The following is a 9,042-nucleotide window of genomic DNA, read 5'->3' on the forward strand; positions in this document are numbered from 1 at the left end:
TGGTAGCTGGCAGCACCCGCAGGGTTGCACCGAAATTGGCAAGAAAACAAAATGGAGGCGTATAATATTTTTGTTTGGCATAGAATATAAGAAATTCGTATTCGTGTGTGCGAACAGCGCCGTAAACAAACCCCGTACAAGCGGTCAAAACGAAGAGTGCGAGCGCTCTTAGTCCAAATAACGAATTCCGCCGGAGGGGATCCACACGTTGCCGCATCGTTGAAAGGGCAGCAGAAACCGGAGGTGTTCCATATTCGCCACTTTTTTGCCAAGGCGGGCAGCTTCTTCCCTTCCTGGGAATTGGCGCTAATTGGATTGGACTGGAAAGAGGAAGAGGCGGAGGCGGAGGCGTAGGCAGCGGTAGAGCCGGAGGCAGTGGAACCAGGAGCAGCAGCGGACGAGAGAGCGGGAGAAGGCTAGGGCTAGGAGGCGGACGCAGAGAGGACGCCGCAATGGCCACCACCCAGCAGTACTCGCTGCGGTGGAACAACTACCTGCGCCACCTCACCTACTCCCTGGACAACCACCGGCTGAACGATGACTTCGTCGACGTCAGCCTGTGCGTGGATGGACGCAGGATCAAGGCCCACAAGGTGGTGCTCTCCTCCTGCTCGTCCTACTTTAAGGAGATATTCAAGGAGAACCCACATCCGCATCCAGTCATTATATTTAAGTTCATCAAGTTCGAGGATCTCAACTCGATTATCGAGTTTATGTACCAGGTAGGTCGATCAATGCCCATTGTATTACAATGCCAGCATCTTGATGTTCATATAGTTCATTCCACAAGATATCCCGCTTGAAACCTATCAACTAATTCCTTTTCTGTTTCAGGGCGAAGTCAATGTGCAGCAGGAGGCGCTGCAATCGTTCCTGCAAACTGCCGAGCTGCTGGCCGTCCAAGGACTCACCGCCGAGGAGAAGGAGAAGCCGCAGATCCCGGTGGCGCCGCTGATCAGCGAGCACAAGCTGATCAAGACCATACCGAGCACCATACGCGCGGTCAACGAGCAGCAGCAGCAACAGCAGCAGCAGCAGCAGGTGTCCAATGTGGCCCAGGCGCAGACAGCTACGCAAACCATCGAAATACCCGCGGCCACGTTGCTGCAGGCCACCAACGCCAGCCAGGTGCCATCGCAGGTGGTCGCCGCAGCCGCAGCAGCTGCAGCGGCACAGCAGCTGCAGGTCCAGCATCAACAGCAGCAGCATCACCATGTACAAACCACCCAGATTCAGCACATCCAAGTGCAATCGGCAGCGCCCCCGCAACAGCAGCAACAGCAACAGCAGCAGCAGCAGCAGCAACAACAGCAGCAGCAGCAATCACAGCAGCAGCAAACGACGCCAGTGCAGACGCAACACCTGACCATCACCAATGCGGTAGCCCTGCCGGCGGCCAGTTCGGTTAAGAAGCGGAAGATCACGTTCTCGGACGACGACGACAACATGTACACCACCGAAACCGTTGACTACGCCGTCAAGGATGAGCAGACCATAGTGAAAAGTGAGTCTGGAGCGGATGCCACCTTGCTTAGAAATCATTTTAATAATATTTTTCGATGTTTTAGCTGCCGAGATGACTTTCCTGCGCGGCGCCGTCAAGATGGACATACCCGATTACATTGTCGGCGAGGTGGATGACCGCCTGTCGGATGGAGCAACGCCGCAAACGTCGCAGGATGCCACCACCGCAGCGGCGCAGAATGTGGCGCAGTACTCATCCGAGTACGAGATACTCACCGAGTCCGAAATGGAGGAGAAGTACCAGGCGGATGCGGACAACGCCGAAATTGCCATTGAGATGAGTGAGTTATATTTAGGCGATTAGTATATAATTCTACCATTGTTATTGAACCGATTTACCCATTGTAGCCCGATTGCTGGGCACCGCCAGCGGGACGCCGGGTGCGGGTTCCGGCCAAGTGATGGAGGATTCGGGTGGCGGCAGCGCGACGACAGGTCCCTCGACTACGGTGTCTGTGACGCAGGTCAAATCGGACAGCAAGGCCAGCGGGACGAACGGTGAGTATCTGATGCTACTCTGACTTGGGTTTGGTTAAGGGGCTTTTTTCCATTTAAAGATATATTTTTATTACATCGAACATAAGTGCATTTGGTTTACTTATTTTGTAAGTTTGTACTTCATTTAGTTTGTATTTTCATGTCTTCAGTGTTGGTGGAATCGCAGCTCGCTATGTTTTGTCCATTCGTTTGTTTATCTGTTAAATGTTATGTTTATTTAACTATTAGTTGTTGTGGTTTGTCGAATATGTCTCCAAATGAATGGTGTGTTCTGCCCAGAGATTTAGGACGCAAGCAGCAATCGAGACTGTTATACTGATTGTACGTATTTTCTGTATATTTTTAGATTCGCCCAATAATAAGTGGACAGAATGTCAGTTTTGCAAAATGGTTATAACCACGGTTAATCTTTGGAGACATATTCGCACCCAACACACCCCACAGCCGCCGCGCAAATGCGACATGTGTAATAAGAATTTTAAGAACAAGTACAGCCTGCGGGAGCACATACGCATCTCGCACGAGCAGAAGGTGGCCATCAAGACGGAGAACTGATGCGTCTTCGTAAGTCTCGATCGCCTGCGAGCCGGATCTGGATCTACAACTGCATCTGGATTGAGATCGATAGGATATAAGGATAGGGGAGAGAGATATAGTTAATTACGTCCAGCTTAGCGAGCAGCCAGCCAGCCAGCCAGCCAGCCAGCCAGCCAGCCAGCCAGCCAACCAATCAACCCAACCAGCCCATTCCCTTGTGTTTCCATCAAAGGCCCCGAAACGAAAACTAGCCAAATTTGTCAACTTAAATGCAAAGCAGATAGGAGTACGAAACGTTTATCCCTATATAGTTCTATATATAACACCTTGATAGCCACTAAGTCGAGTCAGTCAGTCAGTGAGTCAGTCGGAGAGTGGAGCTGGTGATCCCGTCGTTGACCAAGCCATGTCATGTGTCCACGTAATGCGTACATGTACCACTTGTATTTTATAGTCTACCATTTGCTTTAGGTACTTCTTCATTATACAGACGGCAAGTTACAAGCCCTCGAAATCCATTGACACACCACATAATGTATATAAACACACACACATACCCAAGATGACAAGAATTTTGGAAGATTTGGGAGCACTTCGGGTGCTAGCTTAGATAGAGTGATACTATGTGCAAGAGAACAGAACACAAGGATTTAATTTGATTGTAGGAAACTAATGTTATACTTACCCCCTATCGATCACTTTATTTTAGCTCTTAAACAACCTCAATTGTATTTTTTAAAACTCTGATATTATTCAGTTTTGTATATAGAGCTAGGCAACTTAACCTACCTTAAGGTAAACCCAAAAACAAAGGAGATTCTCTGCCCAATTTGATTCCGCAGGAAGGAAGCTGTGTACTTTGCTCACAAGCAGAGATGAGGAGGAAATGAGAAAATATATACCCCTTGTGTACAAATTTAAATACGATTAAATCCAATTACCCGGCGCGCTTTTGACCATCTGTGTTCAGCATTAGAGCGTTGGCAGTTGACTGTAAATTAGCTAAATTAGTTCTAGTTTAGTTTAAGACACCACAAATTCGATTGGACATACATAGTTTAGTTATTCGGTGTAACTTAGTTGAGTATAGCAGCCCACACGAGCCAAGTGAAAACGGAAGTCATAGCGCGTACGCTAGGATAAGTTGAAAGTATTTTCCAAAAGAAAACGAAGAAGAAGCGAAAAGAAAGGAAAAACCTGTAGAAATCCTCTCCAAGACAAACTCAAAGCCCATACATACTAAAGATAATCTAGTTAAATGAAACAACTCATACGTATTACTTATCGATCTATGTATACACATATAGTTAACGTTATATCTCCAAACTCCATACCATGCCCAAATTGACCCCGCTCCCAGCCGCCGGCCGTAATCCTCCAGAAGAACCACCCACCCACCAACCCACTAGATTCATCCAACTTCGGCAACGCTCTCGAAGAATGAAGAATATATCAACGAAGCAATGGGATTACGGCCGGAATGTGGGCTAACGGGTCAGTTGGGGCAGCTGGATGGATAACTAGCTGAGATTCCAATTCCACCCCAAACACACACTAAGTCTAAGTACGTAGATTGATTTACACGCGTCAACGAAACGGAACTAAATTAATCAATTTAATTCGAAAAGAGAGCGAGATAGCTGCAGGGTTGGCGAAAAAGAGCGGGAGAGAAAATAAAAGAATTCATGTAAACCATTCAAACGGAAATGCACTTCTCACTGGGCGCGGCTATAAAAACCCTCTTGTGTCCACCGATCTCATTGGAAACCCTCTCTCTCTCTTGCAGCCGCTTTGAAGCCAGGATCCGTGACGCTTGCCAGAGCGTCCAAGGGCGGAGCAACTGCATCAGCGCCACCTGCTGGCAGCGATGAGGAGAACGTCCAGTTCACCGGCCTCGCGCCGCTGAGCTGCAGCTTCTGCAGCAGGCAGCTGAAGTCGGTGAACGCGCTGCGGCGACACATCGCCTCCAGGCACTCGGAGATCCAGGGCAAGGAGCACGAGTGCTTCATCTGCATGAAGAGCTTCAAGACGAAGTGGTCCCTGTCCACACACAACTCGCGCTTCCATCGCGAGATGGGCTGCTCGACCAAGGGATTCACCAAGATCGAGTACAGCGATCACTGAGCCGCGGTATGCCATTCATTTATCATTTAGTGCGGCCAACTATCTGCGCATGACCACTACTGGCTCCATGACTGGCTATCCATTTGGAGCAATGGAACTCCTAGTTTGATCAAAGTGTTAGGGATAGCAGGCCATCTGGAAACTAACACCATTGTTACCAATTGATTTACAACTGTTGCAATGATACTTAAAAACATTTATTTCATTCCCTTGCATCATCTGAAACAAACCACTCACTCATCTCGAATAACAAATCCTTGTTTCGTGTAAATACTAGACACTCCATTCCAAATAAAACTCCATAGCTATGGTATGTAAACTGAAATGCGTTTAATGGCTTAACTACTAATTCCACTTATGATATTAACAAGCGGACTTTTCGAGGGTGTAAATCAGAAGGCGAACAAAAAAGGGACAAATGAGAGGTGCAGGCAGCACCTACAGGGTCTCCAGACCGGGCAGCGGGAACTTCCTGCTGAACTGGGCCACGTTCTTGCGGATCTCTTCCACCTGGCCCTTGAGCTCCACATTCTCGGCCAGCGTCTTGTGGTAATCGGTAATCTTGGGACTGCCGGCCTGCTTGGCTGCCTGGACGCCCACCTTCAGGGCAGCATCGATGAGGGCCACCACCTGCTCGATGTCCTGCTCGGCGAGGCCGCGAGTGGTCAGGGCAGGTGTGCCCAGCCGGATGCCCGAGGGATTCAAGGCGGACTTGTCGCCGGGCACAGTGTTCTTGTTGCAGGCGATGCCCACCTCCTCGAGGATGTACTCGGCCTTGGCACCGGTCAGACCAGCCTTGCGCACATCGACCAACACCAAATGGACGTCGGTGCCGCCGGTGGCCACCTGATAGCCTCGCGAGATGAGGCCATCGCACAGGACCTTGGCATTCTTGAGCACCTGCGTCTGGTATGCCTTGAATTCGGCACTCTTGGCCTGCTTGAAGGCGGTGGCAATGCCAGCGACGGCGTTGTTGTGCGGACCACCCTGGAGTGATGGGAACACCGCCTGGTTGATGCGCTCCTCCAGATCGTAGAGTACCTTGTCTCCATTGGCCTTGGTGCTGCGCACGCCCTTGCGGAAGAAGATCACGCCGGCGCGCGGACCTCGCAGCGTCTTGTGCGTGGTGGTGGTCACAATGTCGGCCCACTCGAACGGCGATGGTATCAATCCGGCGGCCACAATGCCCGCCACATGGGCCATGTCGGCCATCAGGTAGGCGCCCACATCATCGCAAATCTGACGGAAACGGGCGTAGTCCAGCAAACGGGAGTAACACGAGATGCCGGCAATGATGATCTGCGGACGGAAGTTCTTGGCCGCCTCAGCCAACTTGTCGTAGTCGATGATGCCCGTCTCCGGGTTCACTTTGTACGGCATGCTTTCGAAGAAGATCGATGTGGCCGATATCTTCTTGGTGGGCGTGAAGAAACCGTGCGTCAAGTGGCCGCCATCGGGCAGATCCAGGCCCATGATGCGATCGTGGGGCCGGCAGACGCCCGTGTAGACAGCCAGATTGGCCGGGGATCCGGAGTAAGGCTGCACATTCACACCCCACTTCTCATCGTCCAGGTTGAACAGCTCGCGTCCGCGTTTCTGGGCGAGCAGCTCAATGCGGTCGATGTACTCGTTGCCACCGTAGTACCTGCAAGTCAAAGGGATGACCAGGATTTGAGCAGGATCATCAGGGATTCATGTGGCATAGAGCCAATAAGGTGATCTCTACCAGTAAGTATGAGATCAGAACTGGTATAGAATCATTTAAAGATTCGTTCATGATGTCTTCTTGCAGATCCGCGAGGAATCTTATGTGTGCACCCACCTCTTGCCGGGATATCCCTCGGAGTACTTGTTGGTCAGGCAGGAGCTCAGGCTCTCGAGGACCGCCACCGAGGTGAAGTTCTCACTGGCGATCATCTCGAGACCCTCGCGCTGGCGCTCCTTCTCCTTCTTGATCAGCTCGGCCAGCTCCGGATCGCCCTGTGCCAGCGGGGTTTGCAGCATTTTCTGATCGGCCATGTTCTGTTCGGATTTATATAGTATTGTATATTATATACGGTAATTGGAATGCTGTGCAATGTGCGATGCGCTCGCCAAGACGATCGTTGGATTTGTGCGGACCGTGGAAAACGGACGGTTGCCTGGTCAGCTTTATGCCATGTTTTCATACCGCTTCGAAACAACAATAATATTTATGTTCCCGCCGTCGGTTGCGAAAAGTTACAAACAAATACGGGTTCAATGGGTTCAAATAGCATTGGAAAAGTTCCGGCGATAAGGCGCAGCTATCGCCAACCGGAGATTATGCCTGGATGCACCATGGCAACCACTCGAGAGCCGCTTCCCCGATTCCCGATCCCCGATTAGATTGGCCAATCTTGGGTGCCATAACACGCCCATGATCGAGAATGCGACCCCCCACGGATGGGAGAGCGCGTCTATTTGTGATCCGCTAATCGCCAAGTAAATAGCATCCGTCTGGGTCACGAGTTCAAGTCGCCGGACGATAAGGACACTGCCCCCCTCTGCAGCTGACGCACTTCGGAAAGATCGGGAAACGTACATATAGTCGAAGTGGAGAATATTCGCAGAAAATGGACAAGTGTATATGTATGTAGGTTCCTCCAGCAATTACGTACCTCTACTAGTCCCATTGTTTCAACTTTTCCAGCTGCTAACTAACAATCCCTGACAGATTCTTCTATTTTCACCACAGAAATGAATTGGACACGCAAAACATTCGCTTTCCGGCAAAATTTCAGCTGCAGAAACTGGAAACTGGTGATTCCCCCTAAATTGAACGCTAATGTCTGGCCACAAGTCGAGTGCAAAATGCATATCTATCTATTTACATACAGATTCAATATGTACCTGCCCACACGAATGGGAAATTCGATTTAATGGCCAATGCCAGATTCTTTTTTTTGCGCTATCAGTTTGAATATTTAGACAAGTGCGAGAAATTCGAGTGGGCCCAAAAACGAGTTTCAGGCCGAGGTAGCGAATGTGAATGAAAAAGATTCACACTTTTGAACGACGTTTGAATACACTCACAGTAAACTGATGCAAATACGGTACATATATGAGTACACTATGTACATATGCTTTAAGATCTCAATTAAACTATGCAAATAGGTACTTAACAATGAGCGCTTTTTAAGAGATAACAACGTTGAATACCCTATAAACCACACTGCCAGCGGGTATCGTTGGCATGATCCACGGTGGGGTAGTGTATTGTGGGAACACATGGCTGGATGAAACCCATGAAGCACATGGCTTGGAGAACCTTCCAAGGTCGCAATTGGAAGCGAAACACTAACTTTCTGCGCACCGCGTTGATCACAGCGAATTAGGGCAATCGAAGTGCGAGTCCCAGTGGCTCAATTAGCTACACTTTAGCCACCCTTCCCCATCACTTTGCTGGACTTTTCCGGCGAACTCACCTTCAAAGTGCTCTGTTTGGAGTCTGAATATCGTCTGATCGCCGGCAAGAATGGTGATGGTGGTGATGGTTGTTTTTTGTCGGCGACGTGAGTTAAAGCTCCGCTCAGCTTTCTGGTATCGAAGTTAACCGGGTTGGCACCTTTGGTGTTCAGGTCCCGACTAAGGCAAAACCGAAGCTTTTGTGACAGTGTAGAGCGCGCCCGCTGCATGTCTATGTAACTGTAATTAGCAGAATTCTATAGATTTTACTGCATGTTTTTCAACGAACTTTATTAATACTCACACGGCTGCGTTCGAATCGAAACTGCCGCAAAGTGAAAAAGAAAGAGTCGCCGGAGCTGTGAGGACGCCGCCGCTCTGGCGGCTGATAAGCGATAACCCGTGACCCCTGACCGACCCAGTGATAAGGCCCCCCAAGAGTTCCGACCCGATCGCTGCGCTATCTCTTGGCCAGCATCCAAAATATTCGGCACCGAAAATACAACGCAGCGAAAACACGCGTTACGTTGGTAAACAACATTTACCAGACTAACAGGTATCAGCTGTTTGGGTGGTTGGATCGCTGGATTTAGGAGCTTTCCGCGCCGTCTGGCAACGCTGGTGGTAGCAACCTATTTTTGTATAAATATTTAAAATTTGTATAAATAAAACAGTAATAGTACGAATGCTTAGCGTTTGTGCCTCTTCAATTGACATTAACAATTTATCAAAATATATATGCGTTTCTTTTAATCCCTTAAAATGTACTTAGTTACTAAGCACGCGATAACGTTAAAGCATTCAAAAGTTCCCGCCAAATTGCTGTCACAGCGAACCGGTTAAAGTTGCCAACCGATTGGGAGAGTGCAACATCTCTCTCCAGCAACATTGTTGCCAGGCAGAGTCTATATAAACCACAACGAAAGTTTAATT

General features: G+C 49.3%; 2 protein-coding genes across 4 annotated transcripts; one reads left to right on the forward strand and one right to left on the reverse strand.

Moving 5' to 3' along the window:
• The first annotated feature begins 25 nt into the window (after positions 1–25).
• LOC117148832 (modifier of mdg4) lies at positions 26–5,008 on the forward strand. Of its 2 annotated transcripts, none has more exons than XM_033316484.1 (5): positions 26–722; positions 835–1,504; positions 1,569–1,805; positions 1,873–2,022; positions 4,346–5,008. In XM_033316484.1, the coding sequence occupies exons 1-5, from the start codon at positions 453–455 to the stop codon at positions 4,681–4,683; spliced, it is 1,665 nt and encodes a 554-aa protein (XP_033172375.1). In that variant the 5' UTR covers positions 26–452; the 3' UTR covers positions 4,684–5,008. The 2 variants fall into 2 exon arrangements, with proteins under 2 accessions (XP_033172375.1, XP_033172376.1); XM_033316485.1 differs by lacking the exon at positions 4,346–5,008 and adding an exon at positions 2,369–4,260.
• On the reverse strand, positions 4,990–8,614 carry LOC117148834 (serine hydroxymethyltransferase, cytosolic). 2 transcript variants are annotated; one of them, XM_033316486.1, is made up of 4 exons: positions 8,414–8,614; positions 8,130–8,349; positions 6,506–6,705; positions 4,990–6,328 (listed from the first exon to the last, which is right to left on the reverse strand). In XM_033316486.1, the coding sequence occupies exons 2-4, from the start codon at positions 8,337–8,339 to the stop codon at positions 5,122–5,124; spliced, it is 1,617 nt and encodes a 538-aa protein (XP_033172377.1). In that variant the 5' UTR covers positions 8,340–8,349; positions 8,414–8,614; the 3' UTR covers positions 4,990–5,121. The 2 variants fall into 2 exon arrangements, with proteins under 2 accessions (XP_033172377.1, XP_033172378.1); XM_033316487.1 differs by lacking the exon at positions 8,414–8,614 and having other exon boundaries at positions 8,130–8,354.
• Between the last annotated feature and the right edge of the window lie 428 nt (positions 8,615–9,042).

This window comes from Drosophila mauritiana, chromosome X, assembly GCF_004382145.1.
Source record: "Drosophila mauritiana strain mau12 chromosome X, ASM438214v1, whole genome shotgun sequence".
In the NCBI taxonomy this organism is placed as follows: Eukaryota; Metazoa; Arthropoda; class Insecta; order Diptera; family Drosophilidae; genus Drosophila; species Drosophila mauritiana.

Bases quoted from the DNA above. Each gene is read 5' to 3' on its own strand.
- LOC117148832 (XM_033316484.1), top strand. From the start codon at position 453: ATGGCCACCACCCAGCAGTACTCGCTGCGGTGGAACAACTACCTGCGC. The intron at 1,806-1,872 runs GTGAGTTATATT...TACCCATTGTAG, and splicing joins CGAAATTGCCATTGAGATGA to CCCGATTGCTGGGCACCGCC. The intron at 2,023-4,345 runs GTGAGTATCTGA...TCTCTCTTGCAG, and splicing joins CAAGGCCAGCGGGACGAACG to CCGCTTTGAAGCCAGGATCC.
- LOC117148834 (XM_033316486.1), bottom strand. From the start codon at position 8,339: ATGCAGCGGGCGCGCTCTACACTGTCACAAAAGCTTCGGTTTTGCCTT. The intron at 6,706-8,129 runs GTGAGTTCGCCG...AAATCCGAACAG, and splicing joins CCAAACAGAGCACTTTGAAG to AACATGGCCGATCAGAAAAT. The intron at 6,329-6,505 runs GTGGGTGCACAC...TTTGACTTGCAG, and splicing joins GAGGGATATCCCGGCAAGAG to GTACTACGGTGGCAACGAGT.